This window comes from Mus caroli, chromosome 7, assembly GCF_900094665.2.
Source record: "Mus caroli chromosome 7, CAROLI_EIJ_v1.1, whole genome shotgun sequence".
NCBI lineage: Eukaryota > Metazoa > Chordata > Mammalia > Rodentia > Muridae > Mus > Mus caroli.
In genome coordinates, this window is record NC_034576.1 from 47,923,095 (window position 1) to 47,943,027 (window position 19,933).

Here is a 19,933-nt window from a genome sequence, read left to right on the forward strand (position 1 = left end):
GGCTGATCAGTCAGTGATTGAAGGGCATCTCTGAGTAGAAGCTAAGGATGCTGCCAGCACACTATCATACACAGGACTCGCCAGCCCTCACCCACAGCTGACAGTGGCGGTTATGTCACTACTTAACTGTGGTGAGTCAAGACAGGTGTAGTGGCATATGCCTGTCATCCCCGCACTCCAGAGGCTGAGACAGGAGGATCTTGAGTTTGAGGCCAGCCTGGGCTACATAGTAAGAAAGAGACCCTTCACTATTACAATTTTAAACAGGTGCAGAACTGAGTCTAGAGCTGGGGAGGTGATGCAGTTGTTAGAGTGATGGCCCAGCACACACAAAGCCTTGGGTTTGCAGGAGCATCAGATGTTCAAGGACATCCTCAGCAACAAAGAGAGTTCAGGGCTAGCCTGGGCTATGTGAAATCCTGTCTCAAAAACCAACGAGAACACAAAGCACTGAATCCAAACACAGACACAAGAGCAACAGAGGAGTTGTAAAGATGAGTCGGTCAGAGTCAGTGTGATGTCCTAGAGTTGGACAAGGTGTCACCCTTGGAATAAACAGGGCAGAGGGGCCACAGTTTCTCTCCGTGTTATTTCTTAAAACTGTGACTGAAATCTACAATGACTTCAAAATAAAGAGTTAGGGAATATGTGCACACCATCACCTGGGTCCAGGGCATCCAATCTGATTGGCCTGGAGTGGGCGTGGCCTTGAAGTAGACAGCTTGGGCTGAGAGATACCATTCTCTTTGACCTGGGGTGGGCATGGCCTTGCTCAGGCCAACCTGGGCGTGCTGGGTTCTTCTGGGTCTGGTATCCCAATACTCCGTCACTTTCTCTGCCAATCCAGTTTAGATTGGACATCATGTGGCCCTTGAGTCTCTGGCATCTCCAGCCACTGCAGGCTCTATGGCTGGCTCCACGGGGGTTGGAAAGGATCCTCATTCAAGCGAGGCCCGACTCATGGGCTAGCCTGTAAAACAGGCCTTTCTGGGCCAGCAGCTGAGCAGGACTGCCACTTTCTGCCACCTGCCCCTCATCCATGACTAGGACTCTGCAAGGAAGACATGGGGCAGTTCTTGTGACAGTAGCTGAGGCTCTTGTCACTGAGAGAGAGCCCAGCTCTACTTTCAATTCACTCCCCCAGATGTCTGACTTCCCAAACTGCTACTGACCCCCACCCCCACCGTCCTGGATGCACGGGTCCTGTGACAAATGCCTTTCCCCAGGGGCTTGGTCATGCTCCCCGCACAGTGGGCACTTTGTGAGCCATCCCAGGACACTTGAACACGTTCCACGTCTTCCCATGCCTCCCTGGCCCTGGGCACCACTGTCAGGAGGGACATCTTACCTGGCACAGTCCATCACGGAGCGCAGGCGGTGAGCGATGAGCAGTACGGTACACTGTGTAAACCAGCGCTCCAGGGCCGCCTGCATCTGCATCTCTGTCCCTGGGTCCACAGAGGCAGTCGCCTCGTCCAGGATGAGGATCTGGGTTTTCCGGAGAAGGGCACGTGCCAGGCACAGGAGCTGCTTCTGGCCCACACTGTGAATAAGCTGCATGGTTAGGCTAAGGCCATGTCATGGGTTAGTACAGGCCTGTCTACAAGCTGGCCCTGGAGACAGCTGCGGATGGAGCCTGTAGGTGTTTTCCCCATCCCACCATGAGGACCCAAGTCTTCAGGGGTGGGACGATTCCATTCCTGTTGCCTTGGTGTAGGTTGACTGTGGCAACTCATTCACACATTCTGGGCCTTGGGATCTCCACTTGTTTTCTTCTTCTTCTCTGTGGGTGCATGTATGTGTACATGTGTGTGGAGGCCAGAGGCTGGCATCAAGTGTCTTCCTCAATCACTCTCTACTTTATCAACAGAGGCGGTTGCTATCACTTTCTCCTTGACCAGGCTGAGTTAGCTAGTCTGCCTAGCTAGCTTGATCCAGGAATCTTCCATCTCGGCATCCTGAGTACTGAGATGATAGGCAGCTGCTTAGCCCACCTGACTCTCTGGGGATTTGAACTCTGGTCTTCCCACTAGCTCCCAGCCCCATCACAACATACTAAGTGTTTAAGTGGATACCAGCCGCAGAAGGTGACTATTGCCCCTTTTGTGTGTCCCTTTATTTGAAACAGGATCTTACCATGTAGCCCTGGCTGGCCTGAAACTCACTGTGTAGACCAGTCCTCACACTTACAGAGATCTGCCTGCCTCTGCCTTCTGAACGCTGGGATTAAAGGTGTGGAACACAGCCTCACTTGGTTTTGTTTTTTTTTGAGACAATGTCTCATCTTATTATGTAGCCCAGGCTGGTCTCAAACTTGAAATCTTCCTAGCTCAGCCCTTGAGAGCTGGGATCACAAGCCTGCACCACCAGGACCAGATGCATAATGATGCTTCCTCCACGTTGCTAACTTCAAACACAGGAAAGGCTAGCGCAGGAGAGCGGCATAGCACTAGCGCATTTCCTCAGGGAGCACAAGGCTCTAGTTAATCATCCTGCACTAGGAAAAAAAGAGTACAATGTATCTCTCCAGCCTCTGTTTATGCTATGTGTAGTTCATCTTTAAAACATTGTGGCAGAAGGCATTACTAGAGATGATGGTTCAGGCTGGAAAATTCCTGCTTTGCAAACATGAAGATCTGGGATCAGATCCCCAACCCACACACAGAAGCTGGTCGTGATGGCACGTGTCTGTAATCCCAGCTCTGGGAAGGCAGAGACAGGAGGAACCCTGGGAACCTTTTGGCCCACCAGCCTAGGAGAAGCAATGAGCACCTGGTTCAGTGAGAGACCCTGCCTCAAGGCATAAGGTGGAGAGCTATAGAGGCCAAGGTTGACCTTTGGTCTACACACACACACACACACACACACACACACACACACACACTTACTTCATGGAAAGAACACACATTATCACTTAGCTACAACAAATCTGAGTTCCAACATCAAGCATAGTATTTTGTAGCAAAACTGAAGGGACTGTGGCAAGGGTGAGCATGGGGGTGTGGCTCTGGCAGGCCTTGCCCTTCCCTCCCATTCCCCCTGCCTTGCTAAAAGTCATAAGCTACATTCCCGAAGCTAGCTATCAAGGTCTATTCTCTTATTTGGTTGCTTCCTCCTTCTGAGACTGACTACCAAGATCCAGCTATCAAAATATTGAAGTGGGCAATCAGAAGCCCCCTTTGACCATCCTAATTAACATGCCCAATCAAAATTAAACACCTCATCCTAATACAGGGTTTCCCCTTATACCTTTATAAACAAACTGCCATTTTCCCATGGGCCATATCTGTCTCCTCTCCACCCAGGGGCAGTCCTTTGTCCCTCTGGGGCTAATACCCCTTCCCTCTTTCCCTCTTCCCTTTCCTCTCTCCCTCATCCTCCAGCCCCTTATCACTGCCTTCTGCCCCTCTGGGGCATATAAATCTCCTTCATGTTGAGAACTTGGTCTTGGGGGTCCTGAGCCAATATGTTTCCTTTCAAAATTGAATACGGAGTAGGATCAAGAGTCTAGGCTAGGTTTCACCATGGGAAAAAGATCATGGCACAGAGATCCCAAGGGTTGGGACTGCAGGAAAGGATCGGGGCCAGTATTAGCAGAAGGGGGCTGTTCCCTGGAGTCTGTGCAGAGCCCAGACTGTCCCTACCCTTGCCCACTTCCTTCTGGCCCTGCCATTGGTGGATGGCCATACCTCAGGTCATCTCCCTGGCCTGCACACTCATATTGCAGCTGGCCAGGCAGGCTGGTCACGAAGGCCTTGAGCTGCACTGTCTCCAGCGCTGCCCAGATGCCTTCATCTGTGTGCTCCTGAAGCAGGTCCAGGTTCATCCGCAGAGAGCCTGGGAACAGGACAGGGTCCTGGCCGGAGGGATGCCGGGGTCAGGACTGGGACATACCATAGCTCCCCACCCCATCTCTCTCCCAGGGTCCTAGGCCTCACCTGAGGGATGATGGTGATTCGGGACCTCAGTGTGTGCAGCCCCACATGGGTGATGGGGACCCCATCGATCCAGATATCACCCTCGGCAGCCTCCTGAAGCCGCAGCAGGCCCCAAGCCAAGGAGGACTTCCCGGCCCCTGTTCTGCCCACGATGCCCACCTGCCAGGTAACGGAAGACTGAGACCCACACAGAGCAGGTCTGCCCCAGCCCTGGGATTCCTGGATACCTATCTGAAAGATTCTTGCCCTGCACAGGACTTGTCTCTGTGCTCACTGTACTGGCTGGTTTTGTGTGTCAACTTGACACAAGCTGGAGTTATCACAGAAAGGAGCTTCAGTTGAGGAAATGCCTCCATGAGATCCAGCCATACCAGTGGGGAGGGCCCATTGTGGGTGGTGCCATCTCTGGGCTGGTAGTCTTGGGTTCTATAAGAAAGCAAACTGAGCAAGCCAGGGGAAGCAAGCCAGTAAGCAGCATTCCTCCATGGCCTCTGCATCAGCTCCTGCTTCCTGCCCTGTGTATGTTCCAGGCCTGACTTCCTTTGGTGATGAACAGCAGTATGGAAGTGTAAGCCAAATAAACCCTTTCTTCCTCAACTTGCTCCTTGGTCATGATGTCTGTGCAGGAATAGAAACCCTGACTAAGACACTCCCCCTCCACTGAGCATGCCCCCTCAACACATCGCTCATCCTTCCATCCCAGCTCCCATCTCCCCTCTTCCCCTGCATCCTGATCTACCTGTGCCTTCTCCTTCCAGCCTCTGGTCTTTCTTCCACCCATCCACCAGTCTGTCCATGTATTCTTTCATTTACTCCCCATCTTTCCTTCAAGTCATTCCCGACACTATCCATGGGTCTCACTCTTGCCTACAGTCCATCCTCTCTCATCTATCCCTTATTCATCCTTCTATGCAGCCCAACACGCCCCTCGTACAGGGAGATCAAGGGAGATCCAGGAAGCCACCCCTAGAGGCAGATCAGGGTGTGTGAGCTGGAATCTAAGAAACCTGGGCAGGGGTCTCAGACTTGGAGTCGGATGCCCACAAGGCAGTAACACGAGGGCTGCCCACCTTCTCTCCTGCATGGATCTTCAGGGACACACCCTGCACAGCCAAGGGCAGCTCTGGTCGGTGTCTGAGCCCAAAGTCCCGGAACTCAATCTGTCCCCCACAAGGCCAGAGAGGCTGGGCTGCACAGGTGGGCAGCCTCCAGGGAGCCTGGGTCAAGGAACAGGTTGAGCACAGGTCAGAGGAGCTGTCCCCCCAAGCTTCTCACAGGTGGTCTGCTTCCCAGAACCTCAGCTTCCTGAGACACCTTTCATTTGGAAACCACTCCAGGTCATTCTAGCACTGTTCTATTGTTGTTTTGGGACAAGGTCTCCGTCTACAGCCCAGGCTAGCGTCTCACATTCCTGTAACACCGACTAACCTCTAACTCATTATTTAACCCAGGCTGTCCTCCAAATCACTGTTTATCCCAGCTACACTGCAACTCTCTAGGTAGCCTAGACTAACCGCTAATTTCTTATGTAGCTACTGCTTGCTTTATATAGCTAAGACTGGCTACTAACCTACTATGTAGCCCTGGCTAGCCCCTAACTTGCTATGTCTCCCAGGCTAACTTCAAACTTTCTACCCAGCATAGCTTCTATTTGGCTTAGACTAGTCTACCTCAAACTCACTACATAGACCAGGCTAGCTTCAACCTAGCAGCAATCCTCCTGCCTCACCTTCAAATGCTGGGGCTTAGTTGTGAATGTTGACGCCAGCTTGATGCCACGTCATTACATCACTCTGTTCCTGTGGCATTGCTGCCATTCCTGAAGTGTCGTGCGCCACTGGTCTGTTCTGGCACACTGCAGCTGTGAGGCTGTCCTGTCCCTCCCTGGCTTGCTGCTTGGTTACGATGTCACTGTATCAGCATTGTTCTCTGCCTCAGTGATGGCCTTGTCCTGTCCTGTGCCCTGCTGCATGGCTGGACTATGCCACTGTAAGGTCATCACGAAGATGAGGGAACACCCCACCCTCTGCTGTTACAGGGACACTGTCACTACTGCTTGGCACTCAGATGAGTGACCCGCCCAGCAGAGCTGGTAAGCAGGGTTTTAACTCTTCACTATTGCTGCCACAATGGCTGTGACTCCAGCCCACAGGGATGTTGCTTTGTGAGAAAGGAGGGGGGCAGGCACCACCCTGGAACCACGGTCCCTCATCCCATCTCCCAATCTTCACCTCTTTGGGGATGCGAGCATAGTCCTGCACGCGCTCCACGGCTACCATGCTGTTCTCCAGATCTGTCCAGCTGCGGACCACCCACTGCAGAGTCTGTGTCACCTGGTATGAGACCACACCTCAGCTGGGCTCCTGTGGGTTCCCATAAGCCCTCCTCTCTACCCAGGTGCCAGGAGAGGCAAAGAAAGAGGGGCTGTGGGAAAAGGGAAGTTGAGGACCTGGGCCCACAGAGGTGGGGCTTGGCTAATAAGACAGTGCATAGAGCAAGCAGGTGACTCTCTCACAAATCTACTGGCACAAAACAGAGAGAGGATCAGAGAGTGTGCCTGGCCTTCCCAGAACCCCCAGCAAGACTTGGGTCTGTGGATTCCATTCAGGCAGCTTCCGCAGAGGGGCTAGGCCTCCCCAGATGTTCACTCTGAGCCTCCAAGCGCCTTGCCAGGACCTATGAGCAGTTCCATGGCTGGCCCTGCCTTGTCTCTACTCCTTCTTCTGGCTCGCCCTCTCCAGCTGTGCCAGCCTGATACAGCTGGGGCAGCTGCCACATGACCCTTTCATGGCTTTTCCTAATGCTGGCTCTGCCCAGAGCACTGACCCTTAAAGGAGATTTGAACAGCAACTTATAAAGCTCTCAGGGCAACAACTTTTTTTTTTTTATCTGATATTGCCTGTGTAGATATGAGAGAGAGAGAGAGAGAGAGAGAGAGAGAGAGAGAGAGAGAGAGAGAGAGAGANTATCTCATGGAGTGGGACACAGGTTACTAAAGATATACAGTCTCAGAGAGAGAGAGAGAGAGAGAGAGAGAGAGAGAGAGAGAGAGAGAGAGAGAGAGAGAGAGAGAGAATGTATATGAGAGAGGAGAGAATGTATATGTAAGAGTGTGTGAGAGTGTGTAAGCAGTATGTAAGAGAGAGGAGAAGTGTGTGAGTGTGTTTAAGAGTGTGTATAAGCAGTGCGTAAAAAAGGAGAGAGAATGTGTGTATAAGAGAGTGTGTGTATGTGTGCATTTGTGGACAGACACTGTGACCAACACTGCATATTATCAAGAGCTAACAACAGACACACCATTGGAAACTGGCTCTCAACACTCTTCACATGTCTCAGCTAATCTACAGGATGTCTGAAATGGCAGTGCCGGCCCATTATTCAGATGGGCACATAGAGGGTCTTGAGCTACTTGCCTGAGGTCACTCAAAGTTCCCTGACAAGTGTACTTCCCTAGTTCTGGGCAGTAGAGACTCAGGAGTCCTTGGAACTACTCCTGCAGGGGTCCATCCATCTCTGATCTGACCCACCTCCAGCCAGGGGTAAGATGCTGGAGTACCTGGAGGGCAGCGGAGACCGAGAAGCCCACGAGGCCGGCACTTAGGTGAGCCTTGCTCAGCACAGCACATGTAGCAGCCACGAATACCAAGCCATTCCCTAGAAGCTCCAGGTTAGTAGCCAGCCACCTGTGAAGGGAAACCGGGCTCAGCAGGGCCAGCAGGGCCCACTTTAGTGGGCACAGTGTGGACTGGTCATGGTAAATGCTCACCCGCCCCCCAGGTCCTGCAATGGGACCTAACTGCAGGAGGAGGGGTACCACTATTCTGTCTTACCCAATGACTCAGCTACAGGCCTGACACATGCTGGGTATTCCATAGAGCTTCCTGTTTTAGAGAGGTATATTTTCTACCCCTGGTCTAGCCTGTTCCTCACCAGTCACCTCCCTGGTGTGCATGTAACTACATGTACACTTGTGTGTGCAAGCTAGAGGACAATCTCAACTGTCCTTCCTCAGGTGTCACTCGCCATTTATTTATTTATTTATTTATTTATTTATTTATTTATTTATGAGACAGGGTTTCTCTGTGTAGCCCTGGCTGTCCTGGAACTCACTCTGTAGACCAGGCTAGTCTCAAACTCAAGAGATTCACCTGCCTCTGCCTCCTGAGTGCTGGGATTAAAGGTGCAAGGACACCACCCGGCTCTACCAGTGAGATAGGGTCTCTGGCTGGTTTAGAACTTGGCAAGAGAGTTAGGCTGGCTTGCCAGTGAGCCTTGCAAGTGTTGAGACAACAAGCTTATGTCACTATGCCTGGATTCGTTATACAGTGAGCTCTGATGAGCACATCTCTCACCTGCAAGGCAAGCAGCCCTGGCCTGTCTCCTCATTAGGCCACATTCCCATCCTCAAGTGCATTCAGCTCCAACGTGCCCTCTCCGGGGAGCCCACCCTGTGTTTCTGTTTCTCCTCATGCACTGACCTCCATCCCATGATTTTCTTCCCAGCCAAATCATTTAATGTCAGCAACTACTGTCACCACTAAGAGTCCCTGGGCTCCATGGCAACAAGGATCTTGTTTTCTCATCCCTGGCTCTAGTTCCAGTCCATACTTCAGCATGAAGCATGTGCTCAACAAATGCATTTTCAAAGGATGGGCACAGTGTATCTACCTCGCTGCGTCCTGCTCTACCATTCATCCATTCAACAGCTAGCATGCATTATGAGCTGGGACGTGTTCACTGAGCCGGGGACTTAGCCTGGACAAGAGCCTCTCGTGTCCCTGAGAAGGGAGAAGGATACTGATACCCATTTGATAGCTGAGAAAACTAAGGCTCAAGAAGGGCTGGAGCAGTGACAGGCATGTGGCAAGCACTCCCTGTAACGATTTAATCCTTAAAGCCACCTTGAGTGTGGCAGTAGTTGAATAAATGAGGCTCAGAGAGGTTGTATAACTTGTTCAGGGTCTACCAGCTCGCAACTGGCAGAACCAGGAGTTGTCTTGCTCTTTCTTAGTCCCAAAAGGTGATGAAAGATTAAGGATACCAGATCCCTGTCATCAAGGAAACAGAGGTTGGTATGGTTGCCTGGCAACCATCCTTTCTGTATCTCCAACCCATTGACTGCCAGGGACTTTGGCTGTTCCGTGTGTTCAGATGTTCTGAGTAGGACTCAGCCTCAGATGGTCCCTAGCTTGTGTGACTGTCCTCAAGCCATGTGACCCCTCTAACTACAGAGTATAGCTCTTGTGGGGAGTGGGTTCCAGGTCTACTCTGATCCCAGGCTCATCCTACCTGTCAGCCACCAGTTTCGGGAAACTGACCCTCTGGTTCTCATCCATGAGAGCATCGTGCTGAGCTGTGAAGGATGCCTGGGCCCGGAAGGCCCTGACCACCAGACTGCCCTGGAAGGTCTCAGACATATGGGAACACACAGACGAGTAGCGGGCCGACTCTAGACGTCTCAGCTGGCAAGATGTGGCCACATAGAGGCTCTGTGGTGGGAGAGGGGAGGAGGGGCAGAGACACAGAGAGGGGGCTCTAAGTGCACAAGGAGCAGCAGATGCCCTTGGCTGGGCCTGCTCGGGCCCCTTGCTTGCCTTCTCAGGAGCAGGGGGATCTGACAGGGGCTGAATCTAGCAAGGGGACCCAGTTCAAGCTCTCTCTGCCTAACTCCAAAAGTCCCGCAGACTGAGAGATGACCTGGGCAGCTGGGGCCACTAGCAGTCATGGTTGCTAACAGGAGGGTTGGGAAGGAGGTACCCTCAGAAATTGCCCTGGATATATAGATGGTCACATGGCCCAGCCTAGCAGATCAGAGAATTGGCCCTATGATTGGTTTAGAACAGGCACATGACCATCACAGGCCAATCAAAATCTTTCCTGGGTTGGATTCATGAAAGACTTCCTTGGTGTTGGGGAGGTTGTGGGGGCCGGTACGAGGCAGAGCAGAGGGCAGCTGAGGTCTGCTTGTCCTCTTGCAAAAGCATGTACAAACTGAGGCCTGGCTCGGCTAGCCTGAGCTTCTTAAAGATCAACTAGCTGAGTGTCCCATGCAGTCCAGACTGCCAGGCTGTGTGTCCACTCAGGCGGCAAAGCTCTGGAGATTTTTTTTTTTTTTTTTTTTTTTTTTTTTTTTTTTGGTTTTTCGAGACAGGGTTTCTCAGTGTAACCCTGGCTGTCCTGGAACTCACTTTGTAGACCAGGCTGGTCTCGAACTCATAAATCTGCCTGCCTCTGCCTCCCAAGTGCTGAGATTAAAGGCGTGCGGCACCACGCCCGGCCAAACAGATATCTTAATACAATATAATCCAACCCATACAGCATTGTGCCCTGCAGTGTGCAAATGGGAGGAGACATTGCAGCCTTAGGATCCAATGTTAGACATAGAGGAACTCTTGGGAGGGGATGGGGCTTCTAGTCTCTCCATCCCTTAGCAAGCTGCAGAATCTCTCCCACTGAGTCTTGCCCAGAGGCAGGGGACTGATAGATGTGACCTCAGCTAGCCCTGGGCTCTGACCCATACCTGAAATCCAGCATAGAGAACCATGAGAGGTAGGATGGCCACAATGGCCAGAGGCGTGGCCATCGACACTGCCAGGCCGACCTCCAGGAGCCCAAAGGCGTAGGTCAGAAGGGACCTCAGCTTGTCCGGGATGTCCACATCCACTGTGTCTGTCTCCTTGGAAAAGCGGTTCAGCAGGTTCCCGACTGGCGTGCGCTCAAAGAAGCCGATGGGAGAGCGAGCCACGTCCCACAGGAGGCTCCGGAAAAGGAGGCCTGAGGCCCGGGCTCCACCCAAGAACACCACAGCCATGGAGGCAAACAGTCCGATGGCTGTAGAGGGAGAGTTGGGGTGGAAGCCACTGCTGGGCTGGGGCGGGTCTCCCAGCACCGGGATGACCATGATGTGATAGATGCACTGCCGGAGGGGGAATAATGTCTCCCCAAATTCAAACCTACCTCTAAATACAACCTTATTTAGAAATATGAGTTTCATATGTACAATAAAGGAATATTCTAGATTTAGGGTGAGTCCTACACCTGTTCTTTATATCCTTCTAAGAACTGGGCACAGGCAGAAGACAGATACAAGCACTGATAGAGATCGGAGTAGCAGTAACAGCTAAGGAAAACAAGGGTCTAGAAGCCACCAGAAGCTGGGAAAGATTGCAAGGGGAGAAGCACTGCTAAGGTGACCCTACTGTCAATTAAAGCCCCATTGTACAGTGTAGGCAGCCACGTGACTCAACTAGCCAATCAGAGCGCACCAACCATGGGGACTTTCTGTGATTGGTTCTTAGTGATCACCTGACTCATAAAGGGGCCAATCAGAACCTTTCCTGTTCATGAAGGCTGAGCTGGAGTGAAGTGCAGTGTTGGGGATGCTGAGGTGGCCTGTTGCCAGCAGCGTGCTACTGAATCTTCTGCACCTGCTCCCAAGGTCTCCCCCCTCCCCGCGGCAGCTCCCAAGGAGCTCCCCCAGCCTTCTCCAGGAACCAGCTCCACAGCTGGCTGGGTTTAAGATGGTCCACCTAAGTATGTGGTGATTCTAGAGACTGCATAGTTCACAGGTGCGCTTTGTTTCTTTCGAGCCAGGGTCGTGTGTAGCCCAAGCTGGCCTTAAACTTGTGATGAAGCAGAGGATAAGTTGAATGCCTAATCTTTCTGCCTCCACCTCTGGAGTGATGAGACTTATGGGGCATGTCACCAGCCCAGGCTAGCCCTAGCTAGGTAGCCAACATGCAGCTGCGTGCCACCTAAATGGTTCATTCCAGCCTGTCTGACTGACAGTTCATAGTCTGTCTGGCTTAAACGACCATCTGCATTCAAGTAACTTCTCCCAGCTGTGGCAGACAGGTCTACAAACTGTAAGGGTTCCTAAAGCCAGGGCTGACGTGCCTGTTTTCAAGCTAGACAAAGGCTGACAGCATCTCGCTGATGTGGCAACTGTCCTAGTGGGTCGTGCTGAAGCCGCTTTTTGTCTGTAGTGCTAGGGAATGAACTCAGGGCTCCACACATCCTAGGCAAGCACTGTACACTAAGCTAGATCCTCAGACAGTCCACCTTTTCTCACTTAAAAAAAATCACATTTATTTTATACATGTATATGCGTGCATACATGCGTGTGTGCGTGTGTGTATGTGTGTGTGTTTCCTGCTATAGCATGTGTGTAGAAGTCAGAAGACCACCTGTGGAAGTCAGATCTCTCTTTCTACCACATGACTTGCAAGAGTCAAACACTAGTCAACAGGTTTGGTGGCAGGAGCCTTTACACTGAGCCATCTCCCCAGTCCCCCATTTTACTTATTTTGCAATGGTATGTCACCAAGTTACCTGGGCTGTCCTTGAGTCCAGGATAGTCTTAAATTGCACTGGTCCTACCTTCAGCCTCCCAGGTAGCTGGGGTTATAGGAGTATGTCACGATTTCTGGCTACCTCAAACAACTTTCAGAAGGGGCCAAACCCACGTGCCCAGCAGCATTTTCTTTTCACTGTGGCCATGTTTGACACATAGGGGGATGGGGGATGGGGGTCAGGACAGTGTGGACTGGAATAGGGAGGAGAATGCTCTATGCAAGGGCACTGTAGCCGGTCCTTGCAGGGACATGGCTGCTCAGTAGCCTGAGTGTGGAGGTTGTGGGGATATCTACATAAACCATAAGCCAGTGCCACTCCACATAAGGTCACAGGATTGGCTTAGATGATCTGGTGTTGCAATATGACAATATCACTTTGCAGCCTGGTGCCCCTGGCAGAGGCCACATGGGAGCTCTTTTCACCTTGCCTTGTGACGGAAGTAAACCTGCAATCACTTCAGTAATAATAATAATAGTTATTATTATATAATAATATAAAGTATAAAATATATGATATATAACATGCTGTATTATATATGTTATATATTATTATATACTTTATTATGTAATGAAAATTATAATTTTATCATTATCATTATTTTATCAATTATTATCATTAATTATTATCATTATGGTTTACTCGAATGGACCATTTGGGTGGCACACAGCTTCAGGTTGGCTACCTAGCTAGGGCTAGCCTGGGCTAATGGCATCATTACAATATTTATTATTGTATCTGTAGTGGTACAGACCTGTAATCCTAGCATGTAGGAGCTTGAAGCAGGGGGATCTTGAGTTTGAGGTCAGGCTGGACTGGAAGGAAAGACTGCCTCTGATTAAAATAATAAATTAAGCTGGGCTGGTGAGAAGACTCAATAGGAAAGGGACTCGCTGCTATGGCTGGTGGCCTGAGCATGCCCACCCTGGACTAGCATGGTAGAAGGAGAGAACGCACTCTGGCAGGCGTGAACACACACGTGCTGTGGTGTTTATGTGTCCATGCACACACCGAAGATGAGTGAGTAAAGGAACAGAAAAATGAGAAAGGGGGAAATGAGTGCAGCGAAGGAGGCGGAGCGTGTGCCGGGGAAGGGGTATGGTCTGGGCGGAGGCTGAGCCTTGAGGATTGGCAGGAGATTGAGTCATTCACTAGCAAACTTCACAGACTCCTTCTTAGCAGTAAGGCACTGTCCTTAGGCCCCTCTTCCCTCCAGCTACACTTAAGGACTCAGGGATGGTTGGTCCTAGGACATTCTGAGCAGACATTTAAGGACAGAAGACTTGGGGTGAGAGACAGGGCTTGAGCCATGCTCTCTGACACGGGTACCTTGCAGACAGCCAAGGAGCCCAAAGACCCAGCCACGCAGGGCTGCATGCATCTGCCGCCCATTCACAACCGGGTCATCGGCCCAGAGGCTCAGCCAGTAGCCTTGGGAGAAGGATGCCACTTGCTGGCAGAGGAAGAGGAACAGGGTGTAGGTGCAGAGGGGTGTGCCCACCGCCCGCAGGTAGCTCAGGTATATGGTGGTCTTCACCTATGAGACATGTAAGGGAGGGGTGGCAGAGAAGGGAATGAGAGGAGAGTGAGTTGTGTGTAGGTCAGGTTCCCAAAGACAGCATTAACAGAGCCTCACTGGGCATGCCATCTTCCCCTACACACCCCTGCCCCAGGAGCCTCCTGCTGGAGACCATGTGGGAAGCTATGTCTGGGTGGGTAGATGAATGAAGGATGGCTGAGGGGATGCACGTATGGGTTCAGGATAAAGTGGACTGAGGGACAGATCGAGGCAGTATGGAAGGAGAGAGATGATACTGTGGATTTCAGATTTGGACTTTCCTAGTCTTGAGTGTTGGTTATAGAGACAAGTATTGGCCCATATACACCCTGGCTCCTTCATCTTTATAATGAGGCTATTGCTGGCTGGCTTTTTTGAGGGACCAAGGTGAGGTGGGATATTGTGAGGATTAAGAATCAGGAAGGGGGCTGGTGAGATGGCTCAGCGGTTAAGAGCGCCGACTGCTCTTCCAAAGGTCCTGAGTTCAAATCCCAGCAACCACATGGTGGCTCACAACCATCCGTAACGAAATATGATGCCCTCTTCTGGAGTGTCTGAAGACAGCTACAGTGTACTTACATATAATAAATAAATAAATATTAAAAAAAAAGAATCAGGAAGGTTACAATCCCATTTGGCCCACAGTAGGTACTTGAGAAAGGTGAGCACCTCCCAGGTGTGTTAGAACTGAAGCAACAACAGTGGTCTTTACCCGGCCATATCGCACACTGTCCTCTTCTGCTGTCAATCCTGTGGCCTCAGGGTCATCCAGAGAAGCCTCCATCTGTACCTCAGATGTGCTCCTGCCCTTCACAGGGGCTGCCTCTGTGAGCCTGGGCCTATGGTTTAAAGGAAATCAGGACATGTTAGCATCTCTTCCCATGGGGATTGTGAGCTCCTTCTGAAGGTAGCCAGTGAGCTCTGCAGGATTCTTTCTAGCTCTTCATTCACCCAGGAAGGAGGGAGGGGGTTACACATCCATGAACACATGGACAGATGGATAGAAAAGATGGCCGCATGGATGCATGGACAAAAAGTGTAGATAGATAGGAAGACAGAAGATAGATAGATACAAGGTGGATGGATAGAAAAAAGGAGAAGTGGTCACATGGATGGATAAAAGGAAGGGTGTGCACGCATGAGTGAGTGTGAATGCATGGGTGTGTATGAATGCATGGGTGAGTGTGAATGCATGGATGGGTGTGAACGCATGGGTGTGTGTGAATGCATGGGTGTGTGTAAATGCATGGACGTGTGTGAATGCATGGGTGGGTGTGAACGCATGAGTAGGTGTGAATGCATGTGGTGTGTGAACGCATGGGTGGGTGTGAATGCATGGGTGGGTAGGTGCATGGACAGATAACATGGGTAGGTGCATGATCCAGGCACCACACTTCCTCCTACATGACACTCAGCTCCATCACTCTAGAATCTTGTTTAAGCCTGTCCCCAATGCTGTTTCACCAGATTAAAGCAGCTATCCACACAGGAAACTCTGTCTTCTGAGGTTCCACTCTGGCCCTAGCTCCTGTTCCATTGTTTTGTCCCTGCTGTTTGCCCTCAGACCTGTCGGTCCAGCTTGTCTGAATGTCAATGTTTCACCTTTTCATGCTAAAGACATTCATATTCCTGTCATTTGTGGAGGAGGGCATTGATTTAACTATTCTGTGCTTCTGTTTCCCTAGATTCAAGATGGGGATCTCTATCATTTATTACCTGTTTATTGTCTTCCTAGCATCTATCTGTCATTTATTGTCTCTCAAGAATCATCTACCCACTCATCCTTTTTTCTATCCATCTATCTCTGCTTCTTTCCTTCCCCCCACCATCCAGCCCAGCATCCTTCCATCTGCCCATCCATCCATGCCTCTTTACCTTTCCTTCAATGCTTCATTCATGCATCCACCATCTGCTCTTCCATACTCCCTTCATTCTATTCATCCAGACATGCATGAACATTTCTCTCCCTCCCTCCCTCCCTCCCTCTCTCCCTCCCTCCCTCCCTCCCTCCCCATCACAATCCACACCCACATCCACATGTGCACGTCTACCTGATCTTACTCAGGTTCCTGTGCACTGCCCTACTTCTCAGGAGCACTCTCGGGGTGGCCATGATGTCAGAGGATCTGTCCCCATCCTCGGAATCCCTCAGGCCCAAAGCTTCCCTCAGCTTCCCTTGTATGCTACCCCACTGCTGGTATAGAAGCCCGGTCCACAGTGACCTATTGTCAAAGCCCAGGTCGATGCTGAGTCCACATGTGCCCTGGCTGCAGGGGACTGGTAATAAGGGGGGCAGTGGACTCCCTCTTGGTGCCCCCTACCTGTGTGCTCTGGCCAGATTCCAGCCCAACCTGCGTGGCAAAATTGGAACAGTGCAGTCCAGCACAGCCGTTTCCAGTCATGCTGAGAGGCTCTCCTGGAAGCCAACCCGCCCTGCTTTAATCACTGACATTGGCCCACTCCAAGGGACTGGTCTTAGAAGTGACAATTTGGAGGCTTATCACTGTCAGTTGACTGATGGGTCATTTGGGGGTGAATGAATCATTCATTCCTGAGCCCATAGGGGTGTTAAGCAGGCACTCTATAAATGATTTTGGCTGTCCCCTCTGCCTGAGGCACAGAAGCCACAAGCAGATCTCATTTTGGCCTTAACCTGGCCGCCCCCCTTGCTCAGCACCCGTGAACCCACCTCTCTGGTCTGCATGTGGGCCTCCCACCTCCAGGAAAGCCTCCAAGGTCGTCACTGGTAGCTGCATCGTGTGTTCCTGCAAGGGTTAAGGATGTCAGGGAAGCCACACTGTAGAGTCCAGATGTTGGCTTTGATACTCCTGGCTGGGGTGCGTCTACCTCTCTGAGCAAACATCTCCTAGCACGGTTCCTGCTGCTGCTCTAACCACCTTCCCTAGCTCTCAGCTCTTCCCCGGGGTCACCAGAAGCATTACTGGTTCACCCCCGTTCATTCATTCAGAAAACACTGTGCGCATGCTATAGAGTTGGGAAATAGCGTGGTTATTGCGTAAGGTCCCCAACACACGTGCCCCAGCAGTGCATTGTGCCTAGAATGTTCTTTCCTAGCTAACTCACACGACCCTTCAGATGCCAGATTCCCCCAGCGATAGTCAGTCTCTTAGCTGATGTTTCCCAGGTTGGGCCAGAAATCTGAGCAGAAATACAATAGCTTCGCTCCAGACAAGAAGTAGCTGCTGTTACAAACCACTGAACTAAGGATGGTGTTTGTTACACAGCCCTGTCACAGCAAAAGCTGTCCAATGCAAATGGGCAAGTTCTGTACCCAAGGTACCATTTAAGCTCAATCACAATGACACTGTGTGCCGGGCGGTGGTGGCGCACGCCTTTAATCCCAGCACTTGAGGCAGAGGCAGGCAGATTTTTGAGTTCGAGGCCAGCCTGGTCTACAAAGTGAGTTCCAGGACAGCCAGGGCTACACAGAGAAACCCTGTCTCAAAAAAACCAACCAACCAACCAACCAGACAAACAAACAAACAAAAAACCAATGACACTGTGAGTCAACTGTTAAGTGCTGTGGTGGTTTGAAGGAGAATGACTCCCTGAGACTCATACATTTGAATGCACGGCCCCAGTTGTTAGAACTCTTTGAGAAGGATTAGAAGGCATTGCCCTGTTGGACGAGGTGTGTCACTGGCAACAGGCTTTGAGAATTTTCAAAAGCCCAAGTCATTCCCAGTCTCTCTCTCTGCCCTGTGAATTGTGTTTCAAGATGTTAGCTCATAGCTACCATGCCTGCTTGCCTGCTGCCATGTTCCCCACTATGATGGTCATGGACTCTCAGCCTTTGAACTGTAAGCCCCAAATAAACTTTTTCTTCTATAAGTTGTCTTGGTCCTGATGTCTTATTAGAGCAATAGAAAAGTAACTAAGACAGGTGCTTTGTGTGTGTGTGTGTGTGTGTGTGTGTGTGTGCATGGGTACATATGTGTGCATGCATGTATATATGTGTATGCATGCATGTAAAGGCTAGAAGATAATCATTTATTTATTTATTTATTTATTTATTTATTATTTATTTATTTGGTTTTTCAAGACAGGGTTTCTCTCTATAGCCCTGGCTGTCCTAGAACTCACTTTGTAGACCAGGCTGGCCTTGAACTCAGAAATCCACCTGCCTCTGCCTCCCAAGTGTTAGAATTAAAGACGTGCGCCACCACGCTCAGCTTCCTAGAGGACAATCTTGAGTGTTGTGTACCTTGTTTTGTGAGACAGAGTCTCTCACTAGCCTGGAACTCATGAGGCTAGGCTGACAGGGCAGCAAGTCCCATGAATCCTCCTGTCTCAGTTTCCCCAAAGCTAGGATTACATGTGTGTGCGCTACTACACCCAGCATTTTACATGCATGCCAAGGACTGAACTCAGGTCCTTCTGTTGCAAGGCTCTGTGCCAACTGAGCCATCTCCCCAGTCTATCATTTAGGGCCAATGCTGTTTCTAGACAAGGCAGGACCCAAGAGTGGGGATAACATTAAATCAGGAGTTGAGATGTGGGGGGAATGGAGGACAACATGTCCTACCAGTTCTAAAACATGTTCTCTGGCACCTAGCAGTTTGGCTTTGTAGCCCAGCCCTGTTGCCAACAAGCCATACACATATGTAACTTTGGGCTAATTTCTTAACTTGCAGACCTCAGTTTCTTCAACTGTGAAATGGAGACAATTAGGTCCCATGCTGGCTGAACAGAAATGAGTGAAGTGTGCTAGTTGGTATTTCTCACTGCATTTGTGGCCGATGTCACTTCGGGAAGTTTGGTGTTTACCCTCTGGAATGCAGAGGATCCTAGGAGGAAAGCTCTCTGGAGTGTCTTCTTAGCATCTCTGAGCATAGACACTGGCTGCTACTCTAGGGCCACAGGTGTAGTCCTCATTTTCCTTGTCTGTACAAGGGTAGTAGTGGCCGTCCCCACCTCGGACGGCTCTGGTGTCCTCAAGTAAAATATTGTACAATTAGGGCCAAGAAAATGGCCAAGTTGGTAAAGAGCTTATCTCATAGTGTGAGGACCCAAGCCCCAAACCCCGAACCTAAAAAAGAAGCCAGGCATGGTAGTGCATGCCCGTAACTCCAGCCCTGGGAAGGTGGGAACAGCAGGGTCCCTGGAGCTCACTGGCCAGCCAGTCCTGCAGAATCAGGGAGCCTTAGATCCCAATAAAAGACCCTGAAAGCAAGATGGACTACTGCTGAGACTGACAGCTGAGATTCTCCTCCGGCCTCCAACCACATAGGTAAGCACACTGGAACACACATGTACACCTACACACATAAACACGCAGAGAACCAAGAGTATGATGAGAGACACTGGGGGACCCAGGCAGTGTCCTCGGCTCCTCATTGGGGAGGGGTGGCCTGTGTGCAGGACTGCAGTGCCAGGTGGGCCCTCAAGATGGGTATGGTTAAGTACTCCACCCACATCAGTGGGACCCTTGCAGCCTTCTCCCAAAGGGAGCCAGGCACAGAGACTCAACGATGCCCAGACAATACATCCTTCTCCTTCACCTGCAGGCTGTCTGGCTCCATCCAGAAGATCCACCAGGGCTCCGTTCCTTTGCAGAAGGTCCTGATAGGAGCCCATCTCTGCGATAGTCCCATTGGCCAGCACCAGGATCCGGTCAGCCTGGGGCAGGATGTGCAGCGTGTGTGTTACAAGGATCCGAGTCTGGGCAGGGAAGGGCAGAAGTTATGCACGCTGGAGGGTCCCCAGGTCAGGGAGTGGGAATGCCCCTTCCTATGTACCTGCACTTCTTCTGGAGACGACTATACCTGAAGAGAATAGTGGGGGTATCGCAAATTTAGAGGATGTGGGCTTAAGGCCAACCTTCGAGAGCTTCTCATTCTAATGGGGTTATGGGGTCATCTGAGAAACTCACCTTTGGTTCAAAATATAACAAGTGGAAATACATTTAAAAAAATTTTTTTTTTTGAGTCAGGGTTTCATGTAGCCCAGGCTGGTCTTGAAATCACTCTGTGGCCACGTGTTCTAACTGCCTTTCTGTTGCTGTGACAAACACGGTGACCAAAAATGCAACTTAAAGGAGAACAGGATTTATTTGGGTTATACT

The 19,933-nt window shown here is 50.8% G+C and overlaps 1 protein-coding gene across 2 annotated transcripts in view; it reads right to left on the reverse strand.

Moving 5' to 3' along the window:
• Positions 1-469: 469 nt before the first annotated feature.
• Abcc6 (ATP binding cassette subfamily C member 6) overlaps positions 470-19,933 on the reverse strand; it is a 55,422-nt gene continuing 35,958 nt past the window's right edge. The window contains exons 19-31 of one of the 2 annotated variants that reach the window (XM_029479113.1): positions 19,371-19,488; positions 16,538-16,613; positions 14,561-14,687; positions 13,620-13,827; positions 10,459-10,769; positions 9,228-9,427; positions 7,495-7,621; positions 6,170-6,271; positions 5,009-5,155; positions 3,939-4,097; positions 3,690-3,856; positions 1,349-1,543; positions 470-1,051 (exon numbers count right to left, since the gene is read on the reverse strand). In XM_029479113.1, coding sequence (XP_029334973.1) covers positions 943-1,051; positions 1,349-1,543; positions 3,690-3,856; positions 3,939-4,097; positions 5,009-5,155; positions 6,170-6,271; positions 7,495-7,621; positions 9,228-9,427; positions 10,459-10,769; positions 13,620-13,827; positions 14,561-14,687; positions 16,538-16,613; positions 19,371-19,488 — 2,046 coding nt within the window. In that variant the 3' untranslated portion in view covers positions 470-942. Of the gene's footprint in view, positions 1,052-1,348; positions 1,544-3,689; positions 3,857-3,938; positions 4,098-5,008; positions 5,156-6,169; positions 6,272-7,494; positions 7,622-9,227; positions 9,428-10,458; positions 10,770-13,619; positions 13,828-14,560; positions 14,688-16,537; positions 16,614-19,370; positions 19,531-19,933 lie in introns of both variants that reach the window. The other variant, XM_021169207.2, reaches the window with a different exon arrangement.